This window comes from Pinus tabuliformis, chromosome 8 (genome assembly GCF_031772625.1).
Source record: "Pinus tabuliformis cultivar Carrire ecotype Pingquan chromosome 8, CPIR1, whole genome shotgun sequence".
Lineage (NCBI taxonomy): Eukaryota > Viridiplantae > Streptophyta > Pinopsida > Pinales > Pinaceae > Pinus > Pinus tabuliformis.
The window spans coordinates 1,614,240,108-1,614,266,433 of record NC_142294.1 but is presented as its reverse complement, the minus strand read 5'-3'; the positions used below and the strand labels follow the sequence as shown (position 1 = coordinate 1,614,266,433).

At 37.7% G+C, this 26,326-nt stretch overlaps 1 protein-coding gene across 1 annotated transcript in view; it reads right to left on the bottom strand.

Annotated features, from left to right (window-relative positions):
- Positions 1 to 26,326, bottom strand: part of LOC149242240 (phosphatidylinositol/phosphatidylcholine transfer protein SFH11-like) — a 234,023-nt gene that overhangs the window by 176,207 nt on the left and 31,490 nt on the right. The window contains exon 3 of the mRNA XM_089370797.1: positions 13,841 to 14,366. Within this exon, the coding sequence (XP_089226923.1) occupies positions 13,841 to 14,366 (526 nt within the window). The remainder of the gene's footprint in view (positions 1 to 13,840; positions 14,367 to 26,326) is intronic.

Here is a 26,326-nt window from a genome sequence, read left to right as displayed (position 1 = left end):
CCCATTAATTATTTTAATTTCCTAGGTTTAGACTTAGCGACCTGTTGACCACTAGTGTGGCACCTAATGATTATATGAAGACGCCATGCCCAAGGATGATCTAGAGGACACTTGTAGCATCAGATATCATCAATCAATGGACTTATTTAACTCTACTTCTATCTTCTCATCATCTTTCTTGTACCAAAATTCCACACCCTACAGGGAATTGTAATAAGTGATACTAATAATGATGAGTTTTGAGTATGTAACAGGCCTAGGATGTTGGGACTCGATCAGCAAACAAGTACACCTAGGAGTGTTTTTTTTTATTTGGTTAATTATCCCTTCTTTTTCAAAGGCAGATAATTTTCTGAGTTTTTTCACTCTCTTTTTACCCCAAAGCAAGGGTGACGGTTTGAAGGTTGAGCCCGTAACAAATCTTAGTGTCTAGAATCAATATATATTACCATACTAGATCACACAAAAAATTTCGTGGAATTTGGTTAAATCTAGGTAGTCATTTTTAATTTTTTAGATTTCTAGCAGGTCAAAAATTGCGAATAAAATTGTATTTATATGTAATAAGTGTAGTCTAGAGAAGTTGTATGGGGTATGAGTAATGAAATTTACACCTCTCACCCTCAACTTTCTACTATGACACACTTTGAGGTGTTAGAAATGTGTTTTTAACCCTCAAAACCCACTTGTCCTAAGTTTAGTGGGAAATCTAGCAGTTAATTGAGCCAGGAATTGAAATAATGGAGAAAAATAAATATCCACACATGTTAAATGTTGTGGAAATGAGGTGGAAAATTATGGGGGAGTTAAAGTGAAGTCCCAAGGTGATGTGGACTCTTAAATCAAGGAAAGGACATGTGCTCAAATAAAATCGAATTTCTGGCACTAAAGGAGAACGCTACTTTTGGAAATTCGAATTTGTGAAGCTAATGCACATTTGGAAGGATTTGCGAGAATATTTGGTGGACCTTTTTGTGGGAAATTGTGCCCACATGGGTTACCACCCATATACACTTATCATTCTATCATAAAATTTGAATTTGGCACATAAAGGAAGAAGAAAATGATGTCCACTTGCTAGAATTCTATTTTTACACTTGGCATTGGAGCTCCATTCAACAAATTCAAATTTCTCTTTGGGATTGTCACCTCATGCCCCTTGTTTTATCATTTTTACATTGGGATTGGCTCCAATGCCATTTGTCATTGTCATTCTTCATTGGGATTTGCTCCCAACTCTCTATATAATAGAGCCATGGACTCTCATATTGTATCATGTAAACGAGTTATTGTGCTTGAGAAGACTCTGCAGGATTGTATTCACTACTTGCAATACAATACAAGAGTCTTTGGGGTAAAGCATGATGGTGTTCTTATGCTTCTATTTATTTCCTCGTGTCATTATTTCTTTCATGCTTGTTTCAAGTTATGTTAGTATGCAGCTATCTCATATTAGCATAAGAATTAATGATTTGGTTTAGGAAAAGAAATCTTCTAGTGGATAATAGATGTATCTCTAGGAATTATTTCCACTACACTTATTTAATTTCATGTTGATTTAATAATTTGTGGTGAAGTTTTGTAGATGAATCATTATTTGGTCAAGTTTTTCAATCATGACAGGAAATTCTCGGAGTAATCAACCCATTACTGAAAAATATTCAAGGAGAACCCGCATGTTTTGAAATACAAAGTCTCATCTATATCTTATTTGTGTCTTGCAGGGATTCTTTCAAGTTTCTTAAAGCTTTTATTTCTTGCATCAAAATATCAAACTTGGAAAAAAAAAATATGTATTGTATTCCATTTATCAATATCTGGCTATTTCAAAGAGCTAAGTCATGGCTAGTCAAAGAGGAGAGCTTGTTCATACTCTTTGGCCTAGCTTCTTATAGATTATTTTTGTAACATACTTTGTTGTCATCTTGGTCTAACATCTGAGTTATTTTCGTATCCTTTTGGGCAAGATAATTTCCATGCTTTGATTTGTAGACTTATTCATCTTGAAAGCATTTATAATATCTTGTGCTAACAATTTAGTGTTTCACTTTTCAGGGTTATTTTGGCTTGCCATTTGAAATCATTTCACTTCATTTTAAGCAAGATACAATTTCATTTCTTAAAGAGCAAATACTTGGAAGACACTGGTTGTTTTTGTATTTCATGTTCATCTTATGATGGTTATTGCTCATATCAACTTTTGCCTATAAATCTTAAACAGATAATCTATTTAATTCTAACAATTCTCCTAGAAACTCGCATCCTTTTTTAAATTAACTTTTCATTAGGGACCACCCCCCTTAGCTAACCTAGGAGATAACTCAAACGGAGAGAGTCAAGATTACTGTGACAATCCGTTCTCTAAGTTCCCTGCCAACAACCACACCCTGTGGGGTTGAAGACTTTTCTCACTGAATTGTAGGTAGGTATAGGCGACAGGGTCAAGATCTTTGGCGTCGTTGCCGAGGACAAGTCTTCTTGTACCTGGGAAATACGACTAACTTTTGATTTTTGCATGTTGGATTTTAGAGTTAGATTCTTGTTCAAGTGGCGACTCCACTTATTTCATTTTCTACAAGGATTTCTACTTGAAGCTTGCTTCTTGTAGATTTCTTGTTAATCTTGGCAAGAGCCTCTCTCTGGTATCCATTTGCTCTTTACAGGGTCAAGTGAGCATGACATCATGAATGATTTGTTTGCACCTTGTGATTTTACGAACATTTCAAGCTATCCAAATTTCATTCCAGATGAAGCCATTGAGGCTATTGAAGAGTTGCCTAGTTTTCTAGGTGACAATGCCATTAGCACTAAAACTCACCTTAGGAATTTCCACCTTTGTGTAAGCAAATGGTGCCATGAGATTAACCATGAGGATGTTAAAATGAGGCTTTTCATCTTTTCGTTAGATGGAAATGCAATGGATTGGTTCATAGAATTACCTGCTAAGAGTTTTGATTCTCTAGAATCAACCATTGACGCCTTTGAAGAAAAATATGGAGATGAAGAATGATCAAAGCGAAAGCAAATAAGAATGATAAGCATCTCATCAAGGGGTTGACTCAAATGATTATGGATATGCAACTCGGCCAAGTTCAACTCATTAAGGCCATGGAGGTAAATCATGCACAAGCAATAAAGGCCATGGAGGTAAATCATGCACAAGCAATAAAGGCCATGGAAGTCAATCATTCTAATCAAATGACCTCTATTCAAAACAGGTTGCTCGCCATGGAAGAAAAACAAGTGCAATTAATCAACACCGTGGAAATGAATCAGGTCAAGGAAATAAGTGTTATGAAGGCTAATCAGGTCACTTTTCAGAATAGGTTGGATAAAATGGAAAGATTACGGTACAAAGATGCCAACTTAGGTTAAATGACGAATGGGAAAAGAACAAAGAAACAAATCATAAATATCCCGATCCACTGAAGCAATCTTCATCTCATTATGAGGAGGTCATTTACTCCATTGAAAAATGGTTAATTGATGGAGATTTGGATAGCAAGGAAACTGAGGGGAATCAAGTTTATACTTATGAGATTGATCCATCACCCATGTCAGAGCAGAAACAAAATGGACAAAGGCTGGTCAAAAATATCTTGGATACTTCGAATTTTCCATCTGAGCATCTTCAAGATCGGGTAGAAAGGTCTACTTTGATCACCTTAACATCAACATCACAATCTATTAAGAAAAAAAGAAAAAAGCGAAAAGGATTTGGTAAATATGATGGTCATGTACAACACAATGTTGGGATTGATCAAAGTCCTCAAATATTCAGAATTGGACAGGGCACATCAGAAAAACCACCCATGGATCTGCTCGAAGTAAGCAGGTTCTCAGCATGAACTTCATTGAGGACATCTGATGCTATGGGACATCTTTTTGTATCATATTTCTAACCTTATCCCTTGTCATTTTTGTTTAATTAGTTTTATTTCAAGAATAAATTGTCATTTATGCTTTTAGAATAAATTTCCATTGCTTCATTTATGTACTTGATGATATTTTGAATGGATACTGTTGATATATGTCTTTTGTCGATGGATGCAGATTCCAGGTTCTTGTACACTATCCCGTTGTATCTAACATGCATCCCCGTATGGAGCCAAATGTTGACCACTGGAGTGGCACTTGATGATTATATGAAGACTCCATGGCCAAGGATGATCTAGAGGACACTTGTACCATCAGATATCATCGGTCAACGAAGTTTTTTAACTCTGCTTATATCTTCTCATAATCTTTCTTACCCTACGGGGAATTGTAATAAGTGATATTAGTAATGATGAGTTTTGAGTCTGTAACAAGCCTAGGATGTTGGCACTTGATCAGCAAACGAATACACTTTGGAGTGTTTTTTTTTATCTGTTTAATTATCCCTTCTTTTTCAGAGGCGGATAATTTTCAGGGTTTTTTCACTCACTTTTTACCCCAAAGCCGGGGTGATAGTTGAAGGTTGAGCCCCTAATACATTTTAGTGTCTAGAGTCGATGTATATTACCATACTAGATCACACAAAAAAACCGTGGAATTTGGTTAAGTCTAGGTAGTCAATTTTTTATTTTTTAGATTTCCCGCAGGTCAAAAATTGCAAAATTGTAATAAGTGTAGTCTAGAGAAGTTGTATGGGTATGAGTAATGAAATTTACACCTCTCACTCTCAACTTTCTACTATGATACACTTTGAGGTGTTAGAAATGTGTTTTTAACCCTCAAAACCCACTTTTCCTAAGTTTACTGGGAAATCTGGCAATTAATGAAGCCAGAAATTAAAATAATGGAGAAAATAATATCCACACATGCTAAATGTTGTGGAAATGAAGTGGAAAATTATGGGGGAGTTAAAATGAAGTCCCAAGGTGATGTGGACTCATAAAATCAAGGAAATGGCATGTGCTCAAATAAAATCGAATTTCTGGCATAAAAGATGAAAGTTGCTTACTTGGAAATTCGAATTTGTGAAGTTAATGCACATTTGGGAGGATTTTGGAGAATATTTGGTGGAAATTTTTGTGGGAAATTGTCTCCACAAGGGTTACCACCCATATACACTTGTCATTCTATCATAAAAGTCAAATTTGTCACATAAGGGAAGAAGAAAATGATATCCACTTGCCAGAATTTGATTTTTACACTTGGCATTGGAGCTCCATTCAACAAATTCGAATTTCTCTTTGGCATTGTCACATCCTGCCACTTGTTTTATCACTTCTACATTGGGATTGGCTCCAATGCCATTTATCGTTGTCATTTCTCATTGGGATTTGCTCCCAACTCTCTGTATAATATAGCCCTGGGCTCTCATATTGTATCATGTAATACAAGCTATTGTGCTTGAGGAGACTCTGCGGGATTGTATTCACTACTTGCAATATAATAGAATAGTCTTTGGGGTAAAGCATGATGGTGTTCTTCTCCTTGCATGTGTGGTAAATTCTTGACTTGTTATGCTTATATTTATTTCCTCATGTCATCATTTCTTTCATGCTTGTTTCAAGTTATGTTAGTATGCAGCTATCTCATATTAGCATAAGAATTAATTATTTGTTTTAGGAAAAGAATCTTCTAGTGGATAATAGATGTATCTCTAGGAATTCTTTCCACTTTCATGTCGATTTAATGATTTGTGGTGAAGTTTTGTAGATGAACCATTATTTGGTCAAGATTTTCAGTCGTGAGGGGAAATTCTCGGAGGAATCAACCCATTCCTGAAAAATATTCAAGAACCCACATGTTTCGAATTCCAAAGTCTCATCTATATCTTATTTGTGTCTTGCAGGAATTCTTTCAAGTTTCTTAAAGCTTTTATTTCTTGCATCAAAATATCAAACTTGGAAAAAATATTTTTTACGTATTGTACTTCATTTATCAATATCTGGCTATTTCAAAGAGTTAAGTCATGGCTAGTCAAAGAGGAGAGTTTGCTCATACTCTTTGGCCTAGCCTCTTGTAGATTATTTTTGTAACATACTTTGTTGTCATCTTGGTCTAACATTTGAGTTATTTTCGTATCCTTTTGAGCAAGATAATTTCCATGCTTTGATTTGTAGACTTATTCATCTTGAAAGCATTTATAATATCTTGTGCTAACAATTTAGTGTTTCACTTTTCAAGGTTATTTTGGCTTTCCATTTGAAATCATTTCACTTCATTTTAAGCAAAATACAATTTCATTTCTTAAAGAGAAAATACTTGGAAGACATTGGTTGTTTATGTATTTCATGCTTATCTTATGATGGTTATTGCTCATATCAATTTTTTGCTTATAAATCTTAAAGAGATAATCTATTTAATTCTAACAATTCTCCTAGAAACTCGCATCCTTTTTAAATTAACTTTTCATTAGGGACCACCCCCCTTAGCTAACCTAGGAGATAACTCAAACGGAGAGAGACGAGATTAGTGTGACAGCCCCTTCTCTGAATTCCCTGCCACCAACCACACCTTGTGGGGTTGAAGGCTTTTCTCACTGACTTGTACACAAGTGTAGGCGGCAAGGTCAACATCTTTGGTGTCACTGCCGGGGATAAGTCTTATTGTACCTGGGAAATACGACTAACTTCTGGTTTTTTCATGTTGGATTTTAGAGTTAGAGTCTGTTCAAGTGGCGACTCCACTTATTTCATTTTCTGCAAGGATTTCTACTTGAAACTTGCTCCTTGTAGATTTCTTGTTAATCTTGGACAAGAGCCTCTCTCTGGTATATATTTGCTCTTTACAGGGTCAAGTGAGCATGACATCATGAATGATTTGTTTGCACCTTGTGATTTTACTAACATTTCAAGCTATCTGAATTTCATTCCAAATGAAACCATTGAGGCTATTGAAGAGTTGCCTAGTTTTCTAGGTGACAATGCCATTAGCACTAAAACTCACCTTAGGAATTTCCACCTTTGTGTGAACAAATGGTGCCATGATATTAACCGTGAGGATGTTAAAATGAGACTTTTCATCTTTTCATTAGATGGAAATGTAATGGATTGGTTCATAGAATTACCTGCTAACAGTTTTGATTCTCTAGAATCAATCATTGGTGCCTTTGAAGAAAAATATGGAGATGAAAGAATGATCAAAGCGAAAGCAAATAAGAATGATAAGCATCTCATCAAGGGGTTGACCCAAATGATTAAGGATATGCAACTCAACCAAGTTCAACTCATTAAGACCATGGAGGTAAATCATGCACAAGCAATAAAGGCCATGGAAGTCAATCATTCTAATCAGATGACCTCTATTCAAAACAAGTTGCTTTCCATGGAAGAAAAACAAGTGCAATTAATCAACACCATGAAAATGAATCATGTCAAGGAAATAAGTGTTATGAAGGCTAATCAAATCACTTTTCAAAATAGGTTGGATGAAATGGAAAGATTACAGGTACAAAAATTTCAGCTTAGGTTAAATGACGAATGGGAAAAGAACAAAGAAACAAATCATACATCTCCCGATCCACTAAAGCAATCTTCATCTCATTATGAGGAGGTCATTTACTCCATTGAAAAATGGTTAATTGATGGAGATTTGGATAAAAAGGAAACTGAGGGGAGTCAAGTTTATATTTATGAGATTGATCCATCACCCATGTCAGAGCATAAACAAAATGGACAAAGGCAAGTCAAAAAGTCTTGGATACTTCGACTTTTCCATCTGAGCATCTTCAAGATCGGGCAAAAATGTCTACTTTGATCACCTTAACATCGACATCAAAATCTATTAAGAAAAAAAGAAAAAAGTAGAAAGGATTTGGTAAATCTGATGGTCATGTACAACACAGTGTTGGGATTGATCAAAGTCCTCAAATATTCAAAATTGGACAGGGCAAATCAGAAAAACCACCCATGGATCTGCCCGAAAGTAAGCAGGTTCTCGACATGAACTTCATTGAGGACATCCGATGCTATGGGACATCTTTTTGTATCATATTTCTAAAATTATCCCTTGTCATTTTTGTTTAATTAGTTTTATTTCAAGAATAAATTGTCATTTATGCTTTTAGAATAAATTTCCATTGCTTCATTTATGTACTTGATGATATTTTTGAATGGATACTCCTGATATATGTCTTTTGTCAATGGATGCAGATTCCAGGTTCTTTCACACTATCACGTTGTATCTAGCGTGCATCCCAATATGGAGCCAAATGTTGACCACTAGAATGGCCCCTGATGATTATATGACTCCATGCCCAAGGATGATCCAAACGACACTTGTACCATCAGATATCATCAGTAAACAAAGTTTTTTAACTTTACTTCTATCTTCTCATCATCTTTCTTATACCTAGATTCCACACCCTACGGGGAATTGTAATAAGTGATACTAGTAATGATGAGTTTTGAGTTTGTAACAGGCCTAGGATGTTGGGACTCAATCAACAAATGAGTACACCTTGGAGTGTTTTTTTATTTGGTTAATTATCCCTTCTTTTTCAAAGGCGGATAATTTTATGGGTTTTTTCACTCACTTTTTACCCCAAAGTTGGGGTGACGGTTTGAAGGTTGAGCCCCCAACACATCTTAGTGTCTAAAGTCGATGTTTATTACCATACTCGATCACACAAAAAAAATCGTGGAATTTGGTTAGGTCTAGGTAGTCATTTTTTAATTTTATAGATTTTCAACAGGTCAAAAATTGCAAATAAAATTGTATTTAAATTGTAATAAGTGTAGTCTAGAGAAGTTGTATGGGGTATGAGTAATGAAATTTACACCTCTCACCATCCACTTTCTACTATGACACACTTTGAGGTGTTAGAAATGTGTTTTTAACCCTCAAAACCCACATTTCCTAAGTTTGGTGGGAAATATAGCAATTAATTAAGCCCGAAATTAAAATAATGGAGAAAAATAAATATCCACACATGCTAAATGTTGTGGAAATGAGGTGGAAAATTATGGGGGAGTTAGAATAAAGTCCTAGGGTGATGTGGACTCCTAAAATCAAGGAAACGACATGTGCTCAAATAAAATCGAATTTTTGGCATTAAAGGAGAACGATGCTTACTTGGAAATTCGAATTTGTGAAGTTAATGCACATTTGGGAGGATTTGAGAGAATATTTGGTGGATATTTTTGTGGGAAATTGTCCCCACATGGGTTACCACACATATACACTTGTCATTCTATCATAAAATTTGAATTTAGCACATAAGGGAAGAAGAAAATGATGTCCACTTGCCAGAATTCGATTTTTACACTCAACATTGGAGCTCCATTCAACAAATTCGAATTTCTCTTTGGGATCGTCACCTCATGCCATTTGTTTTATCACTTTTACATTGGAATCGGCTCCAATGCCATTTGTCATTATCATTCTTCATTGGGATTTGCTCCCAACTCTATAAAATAGAGCCATGGGCTCTCATATTGTATCATGTAATACGAGATATTGTGCTTGAGGAGACTCTGCGGGATTTTATTCACTACTTGCAATATAATACAACAATCTTTGGGGTAAAGCATGATGGTGTTTTTCTCCTTGCATATATGGTAAATTCTTGACTTCTTGTTATGCTTCTATTTATTTCCTCATGTCCTTATTTCTTTCATGCTTGTTTCAAGTTATGTTGGTATGCAGCTATCTCATATTAGCATAAGAATTAATTATTTGTGTTAGAAAAAGAAATCTTCTAGTGGATAATAGATGTATCTCTAGGAATTTTGTCCACTGCACTTATTTAGTTTCATGTCGATTTAATAATTTGTGGTGAAATTTTGCAGATGAATCATTATTTGGTCAAGATTTTCAATCGTGAGGGGAAATTCTCAGAGGAATCAACCCATTCTTGAAAAATATTCAAGGAAAACCAGTATGTTTTGAATTCCAAAGTCTCATCTATATCTTATTTGTGTCTTGCAGGGATTCTTTCAAGTTTCTTAAAGCTTTTATTTCTTGCATCAAAATATCAAACTTGAAAAAAATTATTTTTACATATTGTATTTCATTTATCAATATCGGGCTATTTCAAAGAGCTAAGTCATGTCTAGTCAAAGAGGAGAGCTTGTTCATACTCTTTGGCCTAGCCTCTTGTAGATTATTTTTGTAACATATTTTGTTGTCATATTGGTCTAACATTTGAGTTATTTTCGTATCCGTTTGAGCAAAATAGTTTCCATGCTTTGATTTGTAGACTTATTCATCTTGAAAGCATTTATAATATCTTGTGCTAACAATTTAGTGTTTCACTTTTCAGGGTTATTTTGGCTTTCCATTTGAAAACATTTCACTTCATTTTAAGCAAAATACAATTTCATTTTTTAAAGAGCAAATACTTGCAAGGCACTGGTTGTTTATGTACTTCATTCTTATCTTATGATGGTTATTGCTCATATCAATTTTTTGCTTATAAATCTTAAAGAGAATCTATTTAACTCTAACAATTCTTCTAGAAATTCACATCTTTTTTAAATTAACTTTTCATTAGGGACCACCGCCCTTAGCTAACCTAGGAGATAGCTCAAACGGAAAGAGTCAGGATTAGTGTGACAGCTTGTTCTCTGAGTTCCCTGCCACCAACCACACCTTGTGGGGCTGAAGGCTTTTCTCACTGACTTGTAGGTAGGTGTAGGCAACAGGGTCAACAAAACCCATTAAAAATAATTAATTATTTTAATAAATTGTCTCCAGGTGGAATTTCCCAAAACAATTTCTGGGTTTTGGAGAATGCATGTGTTTAAGCCTCCTTGCAATTTTTGAGACAACATATCCGATGCTACCAGAAATCAACACTCCCTCTTAGCGAGGAATTTGCTCTAGTAATGCAACCTACTGAAGCATCACTTTGACTCTAAAACATCTCCTTTTGAGCTACTGATGTCTAACATCTACCCACCAACTACCACGCAAATGTTGCATTTGTACTATTTTTGACACTACCACTACCAACACTGCATCCATACTGCAACTCCCTCTCAAATTTTGCATTCGTGTTGTTGCTGGCACTGCCACTGCCAACACTACATCTGCACTGCAATCTTCTACAACTATTGTTGTTACTGCATCTGCAACAGAAAAGCATCCCAAATTACTGAACAAGAATTCAATATGATGTATCTCGTTGCTAGAGTCTGACTGCTACTAGTCTCTTCGATGATCCTCTGAAGCCTCTTCGCTGTTGTTGAACTCTGCTCTGTGGCAACTGCACTACTGCCAACTCTGCTCTGCATTGCTCAGTCTCTGGCACTTCTAGGCTCTAGCCACTGCAACTATCACTCTGGCACTCTTCTGCACCAACTAACACTGGTCCATCTTGCTACTTTTGATCTGGGCTCATGTAGCAAGGAATTGATCCGAGAGGTGGGCTCCTCAAGGATCCTACCCAACATTGATCAAATCTTCTTATTATTATTCAATAGTTCAGCGAAGAGAGAGTACAAATATCAAATTAACTTGCCCAAAAAAGTCCTGTCAAAATTAGCAGTCAACTGCAGCCCTAACCAAAAAGTCAACATTGGTCAAAGCAACACCAAAATGTCCTCCAAGCAGCTCAGTCAATAGTGAGTTAATTCAGCCTTCCAAGAGAGTCAAAGTCAGCCCAAAATAGTTCGGTCAACCCAATAAAAGGAGAGAAAACACTATTGTAATTTCTGTAGTCAAATCCAAAGTCAACGCTGAAGTCAACCCTTGTCAAACTACCCCAAACTCCTCGATATTTGTGCCAATAAATGCGGCCTCCAAAAACGAATTTATGCCCAAGAAAACACAGTCAATGTTGGTCAAAAGAGCCCTGGTCAATGCTGATCCGTTTTACTGAAATTCAGCCAACAGACAATCCCAGAAATTCGTCCTCCTATCACACATGCGAAGTTAGGAAGAGGCTACCTCCAAGCTGTACAAAACAATCAAGAGAGGAGAGAGAGAGATATGTGATGAGATGAGTGATATCCCAAATGAGGAGAGAGGTCACTCCTACTTATACACTTCGTCGAGGGTGAAGAGACACATCTATTGGGGGCTTCATGAGCCTACATTTCACTGAGGCCAACCTTGACAATTTATGCATGAGAGAGAATAAATTCAAAATTCCATTTCTGCTTGTTAGAATGAGATGATATTTATATCAAAATTGGACCTCTCGAAAAGAGGAATCCAATATAATAATCATCTCCATCATATGAGTTGTCTTAAGGTGGAATTTGACCCTAGTTGCCAATTTTAACAATAATTTGCCACTACCTTCACTCTTTGGAAAAAATTTACATGGCATGCAACCCTCTCATCAAGTTGAACAAATTGAGACCAAGTTGACTATTTGACTTCTAAGACCACTTTGCATGGGGAAATGTTAACTACTTAGGAACTGTGAAAAGGTGTCTATGTGAGGTTGTCATGCATGAGAATTGTAGGAGGGATATTGCACCAAAGCCAAGGCCACCTACAGACTTTACGGACACATAACCATTTGGTAAGAAATAGGTGCACCTTAACACGGGCTAGACTAGCCCATACACCGATGATCATCCCTACAAATACAAGCTCCTCTAAAACAATCAATCCTCAAGTAAGCCTATCTAAGGCCCTCCAATCCTACACATGACAAAAGGAACTAGAGATAAACTTCAAGGCACTGACCACGGTCTGAACAAACAAGTCTGGGACACCTAATACAGGGCCTCACATGATTGTTACAAGGCTTTTGACTTGTGACCTTGGGTTTACAATTGTGGTAAAAAATGCTTAAAAAATCTGTATGTGCCCTGCTGACATGAAGGGTAACGGGGCTCAAGTTGAATCCCAATTGCCAAACATCGTGCAGGCACATTTGCACTGGCGATTAGTTTTGTTCAATGATTCAACAATGGTGACCTGGGATTCTTAGCTAGTTTCTGCCACTATTTGAAATTTTTTGCTTTGTATATACTATATCCTTTCAAAAGTCCATTGCAAGTTTTTGTTTTTTATAATGAAATTAGTTATTAGACAACTTATGTCAAATATGAAAAGCCGGGGTATGTATGCAGCTCCTAGCAAAAAGGGCATTGCTGATTAGAGATGCCAAATTATTAGATCCAACTTCTTATTCTGATTTTATAGCTATTTTAGTCACCCTATGGAAGATGATATGATGTAAATTAAAAATTCCCTTCTATTTTTTTCGTTTGATTCTAGATGTTGATGTATATAGTTTTACATATATATACAAAACGTCTTTTTGCAATATATATATATATATATGAATAATAATTTAGTAATAAATTAATGTAATACTAGTATATTAAAATTATGGTATTAACCATCAATACATTTATATTATATGTATATTAAATATAGGTTTAATCTCCTAATCATCATTTTTTTCTCTGAATCTTCTAAAACTTGAGAAAATAAATATCTAGTATGTACGTACCATTCCCACATACCCTGAAATTTTCAATGTGCCGTTTCCAAAGCCTTACCATTTAGGATACCCAACCCTATTTTCCCGTTCCAATAGAAGTAGATCAGAAACGATAAACTTGAAATCACAAATGTAAAATTCAAAACATTTAATCACAAATATGTGGAGTCCTTTACACATGTTGATAGCATCATAGTTCATGAGATGTCCAAAAGTGGCAAGCATCACCAAGTAAGAGCATCACCAAAATAGAAACATAGAAAGTTGGCACTCTTTGGATTCTTGAATGTTATAACCCTTTTTAAGAACAATAACAGCATGCCAAACTTGACAACTCCGTGACGGAACATTGTAAAAGATCGCGAATTTTTCATAAACTATAGACTAGAAATCACAATCTTCAACCTAGACAAACAAATATTATAGTAATTGGCATGAAATGATCTAGCAAAGAAATCAATTTAATGATGTAAGAGCATATTTTTTCCAGATAAACCTCACCGTAAGAGATTATGGTAATCATCATACTTCTCTGGAAGTAGATTCTCTTCCAAAAGGAACTTCCGAAATAACTGAACAATCTCATCTTCTTTTGGATCACGTATATCTTCAATAATAAGTCCGCTATCAACTGCTCTGTGGTGTTTCTTCTTCATTGAATTGCGTAACTTTGTGGAGGCAACCATAACAGCCTTAATCCCTTTTCTGGAAGGATTCTTCTGTAGTCTCTCATCCCCAAATTGATTTCTGGGTTCTTCATTACTTGAAGACTTCCATCTTCTTACTTGATTTTTTTCACTAGACCAACTGGAATGGTTATATCTTCGTTCTTGATTTTGTTCAGCATGACAGCTAGAAGAGCTTTCTTCATTTCTTCCATTTGACAAAGTTGAAAATCTCTGTTTGTTTTCATCATCATCTTTGGTTGAACAGTTGGCAGATCCTAGAACTTTTCCTTGTTTGAGATGATCTTTAAGTGTTAAGTTTCTTTCTTGAGATTCATCATCATTTGGGTTTTGTTGCTCACCTGAAAATCAACAAAAATTTTGTATTAGCTGACCAATGGACCCATAGATAAGATAAAGTTAAGATAATTTTATGAATGTCCACAGGTGACCAAAATAATAGGCCAATGGGACTACAAATATAACTAGTGACAAACATAATGTGGAAGTGCCAAGGTAACACCTAAACCTAAAAGATAAAGAGATGAAAGTGAAAATAACACAAAAGAAAGTACGAAAAGTGTCACCAAATTTCTCTGCAACCTTTTGGAGGGATTGGTCCTATTCTTCAAAATCTCCAACAAGGGGGTTCAGTCTTCCAGGTATTCGACAAATGCATAGTTATCTTGCCCATAAAAGGTGGTAAATCAAGCCACTTCACACTGAAATTGGGCAAATTTCTTGTTGGGCAGGAGTTCAGATTTGTATCATGCAGGTGATCTTTCAGATAGCTTCAACCATATACAGCATTTATAGGTGTTGCTTGCAGCTGTTATAACATGGGAGTTTGGAAGACCACGCGGATTAAACAGTATGTCAATACACTTTTAACAGCAGGAATCTAGTGAAGGATTGTATAGGGTCAAGAGCCAGGAGGTTTTATGTTCAAGATAACAGCTATTCCAATATCCTAGCAGGTCTTTGTTGTGGTATTTCTGAATGACTACATGTGTAGCTGGATATGTGCTTCTCCCTGACTAACAAAATGAATATTAAAACAAATCCAAGGAAGAATCGTTACCCATGGTTAGGAAAGAGATTCATGTATGGCAGAAGTATGAAGACTTACATCCATGAATGATGCACCGTGTGAGAGCATTGACGAATGAGATCATGAGATTAACGATGGAAGAAAACTCTTCATATTGGAGGTTAATCTAGCAAACACTGGGTGTCATTTTTAGAAGGACAGGGTACTATTTATTGTTGTTTCCACCTAAGGATGGAGCAGTGCCCTCATGCTGTTTATAGAAGACAGAAGGCACACCAAAAACAGCTAAGGAAGTCCCATTCAAGGAAGTGAAGAAAGCACATGCTACATCATTAAGAGAATAATCAAAAAGAGGCTGAAGGAGGGCACATCATCCAATCTTGTCAGCCTTTTTGAATTGTTATGCATGCTATTTTTCATATAGGAAAGGAGTGCCTTGATTGATACTTGTCACATGATCTATTATTCACCTATTGGAGGCACTGATTTTGGGTAGTGTTTGACTGTTTCTTGTTGATTTGTTGTAGCATCGGATGTGCTCTAGCCATGAAAATTGGTGGAGAGGCTAAGGCACATGAGATCTCCAAAACCCAGAAATGGTTTGGGGAAATTCCACCCGGTTAGAGAGATTAAAATAAATAATATTTTTAATGGAGTTCCTAAGTCTAAACTTAGGAAAATTAAACTATTATTGGATATTAATATAAAACTGGGTGAGAAAGTTCTAAATGACATGGATCAAGCCAAATTTAATCTTGGTCGTTGATTAGGGACTTAATCTCGGTCGTTGAAGACTCAACAGGAAAAGTATAAGAGGAGGCTTGAGGGTCAGTTGGAAATACACCAAGATTGATCAATCAGTTCGTTTTTCTAGAGCGGGGTTCGCTGAGAAAATTCGAACAAGTGATCTGAGTTGCAGCGAGGGGCAGTGAGTGCATAGCAGAGAGGCAAAGATAGTACTAGAGGGCCAGCACAGTGATTGAGTAGGCTACGCAGATCCAGCAGGAACCATGCAGAGGGCTAGAGAGATTGCGCAGAGACTAGCAGGGCCTACGTGGGTGACGCAGAAGGCTAGAGAGCCAGCGCAGAGCAATAGAGCGTTGACGCAGGGGGTTTCAGAGCTACGTAGAGCCTTAGAGAAGCGTTGGAAGGATTTTCGTGGAGCAGACTTGCTGGATATCTGCTTCTGAAGAGAGGTATTACTGGCAGATAGATATCTCTGTTGGGTGAGCCAGTTTGGCACCCTAGTTGTACTCAAGAAAATTGCTTAATAATAAAACCCTCAGAATTGCTGCACCAGTTTTTCAAAGTTGGGTTTTTCTGGGGATGATTGTCCAAAAATAACAGTGTCCCTTGTGTGTTTGTCTGTTATTTCAGTTGATGATTTGTAGATGAGTTGAGATTGCATTTGTGTTTATTTTCAGTATTTATATGGTTAAGTAACTTGTTAAGGAATAAGCAAGTGAAATTAACTAGATAATGCAGGAATAATTTATGACGTGTTAGACTTAGAAATTTCAACATTTCTAAGAGGAAGTGAGAGTTGATACTAATTTCCAAGACTCCTTCACATGTCATTTTTGGTTTCTGTCATGATTGGTAATTTAACAATATTGGAATGTGACTCATTTTATTTCCAGCCAGGAGCGCTTTATGCCATCCAACTTGGGCTCAATTTTAAAGAGCTTTATTTTTCTTAATTTTAGCATAGTGGAGATACCCTTTCTTATCATCTATTTTGACCATCCTGTGGTCATAAAAAGCATGTTGAACAAGGCATCAAGTTTGTTTTTGGAATATTCTATCTTCAGCACTCAAGAGGGTGATCTAAAACAGGGCATTTTTTTTAGAGAAAAATCTAGAAAGGATGTATAGTACGTAAGGCTAGGGCTTCATATCAGCAAGTGGAAGCATTGATTTAAGTATGGTGATGAAGAGAACAAAGTTCCTTCTTCAAGTTAATTACTCCAGAAGACTTGGAATATGAAGTTATCCATTGAGGATATAAATATTATATAATATATGAATAAAAATGATGATACAATGAGAGTGAGAGGCTTGCTTATATACCAAGCAGGTGTCTCTTCATGGAGAGTCATGTCTGACTCTTCAACCTAATTACTAATTAACTAGTCATTATTTATGATTGTTATCATTTACATTATTTTACATTATTTCCTATATATTTATTCATAACATTGCCTTCGTCCTCAAAGCTTGTCAATGAAAAAGGCTTGATCTCTTTTTCGGTTTCGAATGCCTTTTCGTCTCAAAACAGTCATCTTCGTCGATACAAGTTGATATGATCTTCTAAGTGACAAACAAAATTGTCGCACTGAGAAGGGATCAGACCATCCTAGATTAATCTTCTGTGGAATATTCTGATCACTGGAATTTTGTAACGACTTGTCATCATAGGACTGGATTGAGGTTACATCACTATTCTCTGGAACATCAGTTTGTTGTTTCTGGTCTGAATGGTCCTAATACATAGCTTGGTTGAGTTGTCTACTCTCATGATTCAGATGTCGATAGGGAACCTTTTTGGTTTGACTTTCCCTTATTAGGTGTGTGGAAATTTTTTGATTTCCTTCTGGTACTACGATTTTTGAGTTAGGTACATAATCTTCGTTTGGAATTTTCATCATCTGGATTGTAACATGTGAATGTGTTTTTTCTTCCACTAATTGATCCTCTTCTTGAGTTCTGCTATTGACTGGTTCGATATTAACTTCCTTATCTTCAACCTGGACTGTTACGTCTAGAGACTTTGATACTTCTTGAGTAAGTTGCTCTAACTTGTCTTTAAGTGACGTCTTATCACATTTAAGCTTCTTTATTTGTGTAAGGAGGTTTTGGTTATGATTCCTTAGACGTAAAACCTCTTTGGTTTCTGATTCATCAACCTTATTTTCACTGTTTTGACTTTTAAGTTTTTCATCTTTTAGATCTCTGATTTGTTCTAATAAATTTTTATTAAGGTTCTTTAAACGTAAAGTTTCATCTTCTTGTTCTGATAAGTGCTTCTTGAGTTCTTTCTTTGTGACCTTAGTCTTCTTCACTTGTGCAAGTAATTTTTCGACGTGGTCCTTGAGGCAAGAGATTTCTTCATCCTTTTCCATTATTTCTTTGTAATGCATATCCACAAGATTTTTATGTTCATGTTGTAATGCTTTCTTGTTTCGCTGAAGTTTGGATATTTTTCCATTCTTTTGATCTTCTAGCTTCAATTTCTTGGTACACTGGATTACATCATTTGGTAGGAGTGATGATGGGCTTTCAACTTGCAATGTGGATTATGTTTTCTTCATTTCCTTATATCTTGCCATTAATTGTCTCATATTTCTTGGTAATGATTGTTTTTCTGTATCACTTAGAAGTTCAACTAAGGCAAAAGTTTTGTAACATTTTGTGCAAACAACGTTTTGATTTCTGAATGATTCTTGACAATTAGGGTATCCTTCTGAACAAAAAGGACATATTGCAAAGAAATCGTTATTCTTTGTGGAAATCATCTTTTTTCCTTTCTCTCTTTTTTCTTTTTTTTGTTACCTTTAGTGATTGACTTTATTTTTGTAAAATGATACTTTGATCAAAGGGTTTAAAATGACCTTTTAAATCTTGTAATAATACTTTTTTTTTACCAACAATAAAAGTAAAAAAAAAAAAAAATATATATATATATATATTAAATTCACTTTTCCTCTGTTTGTTTTAATACTCTTTTAAGCGTTGAGTTGTTTTATCCACTTAATTACTTTTTATGTGATAAGTAACTAAGTTCTAGCGAATTGTATATTCCCTCAAACAACGATTTCCTTCAATCCTTCAAGAGTTGTGTCGTATCACTTTATCGATTCAATGGGCTATGACGTACCACCTATAGGTTCTATGGAAATTGATTATTATTATTAATTTTTATGGTGATATAATCCCTACGGTCAAATAGAATTAAATTTATTATTTTCTTTAGTGATTATTCTTTCAACCAGCACGATTTAAGGCAATAAGGACTTCTAGAAATGGAGGTTGAATGGCAGTTGTTAGTTCAAGTGACAGTTGCGGACGAATAGATATTTTGGTAGATGGTGACAGTGGACCACTGAAGTTGCAGGTTGCGATGAAGGACATTCTAAGAGACAGCGGATGGCACATTGATGTGGGTTCATGGCATAGGCAGCACGGTTGATGCCGCTACCGGGTATTGACCGAAAGGCAAGCACGGGCGAATGATTGTGGAGTGGAGAATGCAGTGATATAGGGAAACACAACAGAGGGGAGAACAGGACGTGAACAGTTGGGACCATACAAAGCACGAGGGTGTGGCCAACGCAGTGGGGAACGACGACAGCGGAGAAGTTTGGACAATCAAAACCCGCAGGAGGCCAAACTAACAGTGGTCAAGCAAATGTTAGACGTGGACGTGGGCAGGGAAGTTAGATGGTAACGGGGGACCAAGCTACAGAGGGCTATCAGGTTCGAACAATGTCGTGGTCAGTGGATGGACGGAGGATGGAACAAGCGGTGGAGAATACTGTTGTGGCAACCGTGCGGTGATATTGTGGACAGAGCGGCGGACAGGGCAATTGTTGTAGCAATGATTCTAGTGGTGGTCGGCTTATTGTGGCGTCAGGTTGGATGGTTGCCGACTTTAGATGGAAGCATTGGACAACAGCGATGGTTTAGTGGCTAAACGATGGCGAAGTGGTGGTTGTTTCGGTCGTGGCTGCAAAGGCTGTGGCGGTGGAGTGCAACAGTCGGAGACTGCAACGAATCGTGCCGCGAAAAACTAAAATTTGTGGTGACGGCAGTTGTCGTTTATAACGATTGTGGCAACGGCTGTGGTTTGTTCTGTCGACATGTATGCAAATGCAACAAGTCGGCCAATATGAATTTGTTTTTTTTATATCAACGTATTTTTTTTTCAAATATATATATAATATTTTTTTAACCTTTTTTATATATTTTTTTTCTCCAATTAAATTTTTTATGAATTTTTTTATATAACTTTTTTTTCTTTTTATTTTTTTAATTAATTTATTTTATTTTATTTTTAATGGCCAAGGGCCAACTGGCGAATTGGAGAAGCTCCAAACTCTGGTGTAGCAAAATGCTTTACTTGCGAGGACAATAAGGCTATCGGGAGATTGATGGCCAAAGGCCTGGTGACCAGCCAATGTGGCTCTGATATCAAATGAAGTGAACAAATTCCTTCTTCATATCAATTACTGCAGAAGATTTGGAATATGAAGTTATCCATTGAGGATATAAATATTATATTAAATATATGAATAAGAATGATGATACAATGAAAGTGAGAGGCTTGCTTATCTACCAAGCAGGTGTCTCTTCATGGAGAGTCATGTCTCATTTAGACATGACCCTTCAACCTAATTGATTTGATAATCACCCTATGAGTGACCTCAGTTGAAGATTTATTAAACAAAAAGGTATTACAGACCCATGTACTGGTGTGTGTGTTCTGTGTTATTGAAACAACAAATCGATCAGATTGCTGATACACAGAAAATAAATGGAAAGACAGCAGAGAAATACAGTAAGCAACACAAAGACACAAGCAGTTTTTAATAAGTTCACCCTATTCTCCAGGGCTACGTCTCCGATCCAGCGTCAGTGGTGGCCTTGTTTTATTGTGTCTTACAGCAGAGAAATTACAATACAGGGACTCAATGTGAGTTCTCCTGAAGCAGATTTTGCTTGGCAGGGTGGTTCTTCGATTCCCCAAGCCACTCGCAGTACACAGACTCTTGTTCTTCCTACCAGCTCTGTGACCCTCGGTCTACAGTGGAAAGAGCCAACTGTGATGCTCAATCCGGACAAATTCCTCTAGGGAAAGGCTTGAATCTTCAAGCTCTCTGGTGCTCGACGCTGCTTGTGGTCAGCTAGGCCCTCTGTCTCCTCTGCTTGGCTTTACTGCTCTCTATGTTTAGTCCTCCTCTTAAGGTTCACTGTTTACTGTGTCTCTTGGTCGCTTGGACTCATCTCTCTCTCTGAATCTCTATTCGACTGTCTCTGTTCATGGCTTTAGCCATTCGACCTCCATGCATGTTCGGTTCCTCTCATGCCTACGTCGATTCTCCTTCTACCTATGTGCTGGGAGTTCCATGTTCGACGTCAGCATGAACGCTTGGGAAGTAGCCACGTGTCTCCATCAGAACAGCGCCAGCCTGTTCGTCGATTCGTTTCTTCGGTTATGTCATGGATACATTCTTTCTCCACCGTGGCGGTCAACGGATTCCAAATCCCCTTAAATCGTGGCTTAATTCCCTGTCGATTCCGCTTCTGTCTATCGGGCGCAATCTCAGCCGTTTGATCTGGGCTCCTCCAGATCCAACGTCATATGCACGTCGAGCGCGGTTGACTTGCTCAACCGATAACGCGCGATCACGGCGGTTTTTCTCTCACCTCCGCTACCACGCGTCGATCGCTGAGTGGGATCGCTCCGCTCTCCTCCAAAACCTCTTACCGTTCAAGGGCACCCTGATCAAAACCGTCGGTTTCCAAGTCGTGGGTCCCACCTTCGTACATTGGCGCTTTTCGTTTCTCCGCCCACGGTTCTCCGGCTCCCAACGTGACCAAGGGCTTAAGGCCCCTCCATTTCGGCCCTGTTTGCCCAGCAATGCGAAAATTAGCTCCTTTTCCCGTTCCGGGGCTTCCAGGGGCTACATCGACCTCCTGCGCAGTCTCCATGGGCCTCGGTCAGCACGCTTTGACCGAGGTCCTCGTCGTTCCGCGTCAACTGCCATGGCCACTGGTTCAGGGTGTTTCCGATTGCTGTTTTGGATTCTTCAAGGATTTGTTTCGTCCCGATATAGTCATGGTTCTATGACAGTCGTTTATGGATCCGATTTGGATCACGGCCTCCCTACTAAAAAGCTTTTGGACCACCAAAAGTTGGTTTTCTTCAAGCATCGACTAAATGAGGAAATTGTTGTCTCGCTTATCCAATCTCAATCTACTTCGCACTACTCGGCTTCGAACCTTTAAGCCCAATCCTGAGGTATTCCACCTGTCCACTGCGCGTCGTCCTTACCTTCCTGTCCAGCACTGTATCTTCCTGCAACTCATTAAGATATTTGGGTAGCAGGTCATCTACAAAAGGCAATTGACTCTGCTCTTCAGGGTCCTCAATCATTGAAGGTTCAAACAACCTCAAGCAATCTGCATTCACGACCGAGTAGATGTGCATGTAAGCTGGCAGATCAAGGCGAAAAGCATTTTCACCAATCTTCTCAAGTATCTTGAAGGGTCCATACCTGATAGGTTTTAGCTTCTTACCTTCACCTTGCATCCTGTCCTTGCTGATATATAGCTAGACTTGGTCTCCAACTTGAAAACTATGCTCCATCCGATGCTTATCATGCCTAGCCTTGTACTTGGCCTGGCTCTTTTCTAGTTGTTCCTGTACTACCTGGTGGATCTCCTGGATCTGATCAATGAACCTAGTTGCTCTGTCCACATCACTGTGTCTATCAACCATGGTATCTTTACCAAAGACAAAATCCAAGGGAGACCTTAGTATGAAACCAAAGCAGGTCTCGAAAGGAGATCTCTGGGTAGAAGATTGTTTGGCTCTATTGTAAGCTCTATTGTAAGCATGTTGCACATAACACAAGTGTTCATCCCAAAGCTTAGGGTGTTCGCTGCAATATCCTCTCAGTAACTGGATCACTATCCTGTTAACTACTTCTGTCTGGCCATCTGTTTGTGGATGAAAAGATGTGCTTTTCTTTAATTTGGTGTCCATTAGTGCCCACAAACTGGACCAAAACTTTCCCACAAATCGGGTGTCTCGATCAGATATAATAGAAGTGGATAATCCAAAATGAACCCATACATGTTCAAAGAATAATTTTGCAGTTTGTTCAGCTGTAATATGTTTACTACAGGGTATCAAAATACACATTTTGTTGAACCTATGCACAACATATAGATAATCATGACCTTCCCTAGATTTGGGCAGTCCTCCAACAAAATCCATGGAAATGCTTTCCCAAGGGTGAGAAGGAACTGGCAATGGAGTGTACAAGCCTAGTTTTTTGTTGCTGGGCTTGCTTTTAGCACACATAGCACATCCTTTTACGTATCTAGAAACTGTCTCACTCATTCTCGGCCAATAGCAGAACATTTGCAGCTGTGCAACTATTTTACTTACCCCAAAGTGACCTGATATTAGAAGTGTGTGCTTCCCTAATTATCTTTGCTCTCTCAGTTTGTGGAATGCAGAGTTTCCCACAATGATATAAGAGTCGGTCCTTCACATGATAGTCCAATTCTTCTACTCTTTTGCCTTGACTCAAAGTTGCATATACATCTTTAAAGTCCATGTCCTGAGCATACTGTCCTATGTAGCTTTCATGCAGCACAGAATTATGCTTAAGTATGGTAGATGCATTTATAATGGGTCTAAATAACATGTTTGCAACCTTATTATGTATGCCCTTTTTATATATGATGACTAAATGAAATTGTTGTAGAAAACCCATCCATCTATAATGTCTTGACTGTTGCAACTTAGTTTGGGAGTGTAGATATTGAAGTGGCTGATGATCAGTATATATTACTGTTTCTTTGCCCATTAAGCAATGTTTCCACTATTTCACACTCTGAACTAATGAATACAATTCCTTATCATATGTAGGATAGTTGACTACTGCAGGATTAAAAGTCTCAGAATGATAACATATGGGTTTACCGTGCTGTGTCAACACTGCTCCCATGGCATAGTCACTGGCATCAATTTGGATCTCAAATGGTCTTTGTAGATCTGGCAGTGCTAGTACAGGTGTTGTACTAATTTTTTCTTTCAAGGTGTCGAAGGCTTTCTGTTGTTTGCCTCCCCACTGAAACACCTTGTTCAATCCTATCAAAGCATGTAAGGGAGCTGCAATTGAGGAAAATTTTGAAATGAACTTCCTCCAATACTGTGTTGCTCCTAAGAAGCTTCTCACTTCTGTAGCAGACTTGGGTTTAGGCCAGTTTACAATGACTACCACTTTAGAGGGATCTATTTCAATTCACCTCCCCCTACTATATGACCCAAATAATTTAGATAGGTTTTGCCAAATTCACATTTGGAGAGTTTAACATAAAGTTTTTCTCTTTTCAAAACATCTAATGTCTGCTTAACATGCTTTAAATGTTCTTCCCACGTTTTACTAAAAATCAGAATGTCATCCAGATACACAATAACAAAATCATCAAGAAAAGCTCTAAGTACATCATTCATTAATCTCATGAAAGTAGCAGGGGCATTGGTCAAGCCAAAAGGCATAACCAGCGATTCGTACAATCCCTGCTTTGTTTTGAAAGCAGTCTTCCATGCATCTTGCTCTGCAACTCTGACCTGATGGTATCCACTGTGCAAATCCAGCTTGGTGAAATAAACAGCTTCCTTCAGTTGATCTAAAAGATCATCTATGCGAGGAAGGGGATAACGATTTTTTATTTTTATCTTATTCAGTGCTCGGTAATCAATGCACATTCTCCACGAGCCATCTTTCTTTCTCACCAAAACGATTGGTGACCCACATGGTGATGTGCTAGGCCTGATGAACCCTTTCTCGAGCAACTCCTGCACCTGCTTCTTGATTTCAGCATTCTCTAAAGCAGATAACCTTTTATACTTGTGGCTGCAATGATTGTTTCATCTCCCGAGTCTGACCCCAAATCTTTCTGAATAGCTACAGTAGTCTTCTTCTTCTTGCCCTCGGACTTCTTAGGTCTCAGCTCGGGATGCAGAATCCAATAGTGCTCATCATCATGCCCCTCCTTTTTACAGTGAGTGCATGAAGCTTTGCCTTTCTGTGCAGTGTTAGCCTTCCTTGCTTTCCACTTTTGCTTTCTCTTCTCCTTGCTCTTGCTTACAGTGAGTTGGGAAGGTCCCCCAACTTCTGGATTTCCATTCTTTCATCTAGCTTCTAGATGAGTAGCTTGTACAGATACCTCATCTATACTAGTGGGATTAAACATGAGGATGGTATGCCTCATGTAGCTGTGTAGACCACCAATGTACTTCAAAAGAGTTTCTGGTGAATCTAATGAGATACCCAACATCAATGCTCTCTTTCTGAACTCTTGAGTACCCTTGTACACTTTACCCTTTCAACTGCCGAGGAGTTTGCCAACTCATCATGGCTTGTTGCATGTAGGCCAATGGATAGAACTGTTTTTTGATTGCAGTAACAAATTCACTCCAGACAGAGATGGTCTTACCATGCTTCCTCATATCAACTTGGGTTCTGCCTTCCCACCAAACCAAGGCAATGCCCCCTAGGCGAAGGCTTGCCAACTGAATCCTGCTCTTGTCTAAGTCTATATTTTGTACTCTGCAATACACATCAATTTGTCTAATCCAATTGTCCAACTTTTCAGCATTTAGCTCTCCATCATATATAGGCAAATCAAATTTAACATCTAACTTAATCAAAGATGCCTTCTTATTGTGCACAGGGCTACTAGGAGGTGTAGGAAAGCTTTCCTCTTTCCCCTTTCCTTTGGAGTGGTCATGGGAATGAGATTCATCTTCTTCTTTATCTTGCTTAGAGCCTGATGAATCTTCACCCTTATGCTTTCTAAAGTCCCTATACATTTCTTCTACCATAGACTTTATAGCTAGGAAACTTTCTATGAATTGAGGGTCTGGCCCTATAGAACCTTCTTCTGACATTCTCTTCCGAGAATAGACTCTCCCAATTTCAGGATTAGTTTCCACCAACTCTCCTTCTCCTAATTTGAGCTTTGATCTAATGAGCATTCACAGCTAAACCAACACAAGCTTGTCTAACCTTATAGCCTAGAGGTCTGATACCACTTGATCTGATAATCACCCTATGAGTGACCTCAATTGAAGATTTATTAAACAAAAAGGTATTACAGACCCATGTGGTGGTGTGTGTGTTCTGTGTTATTGAAACAATGGATTGATCAGATTGCCAATACACAGAAAATAAATGGAAAGACAGCAGAGAAATACAATAAGCAACACAAAGACACAAGTAGTTTTTAATAAGGAGTTCACCCTATTCTCTAAGGCTACGTCTCCGATCCAGCTTCAGTGGTGGCCTTGTTTTATTGTGTCTTACAGCAGAGAAATTACAATACAGGGACTCAATGTGAGTTCTCCTGAAGCAGATTTTGCTTGGCAGGGTGGTTCTTCGATTCCCCAAGCCACTCGGAGTACACAGACTCTTGTTCTTCCTACCAGCTCTGTGACCCTCGGTCTACAATGGAAAGAGCCAACTGTGATGC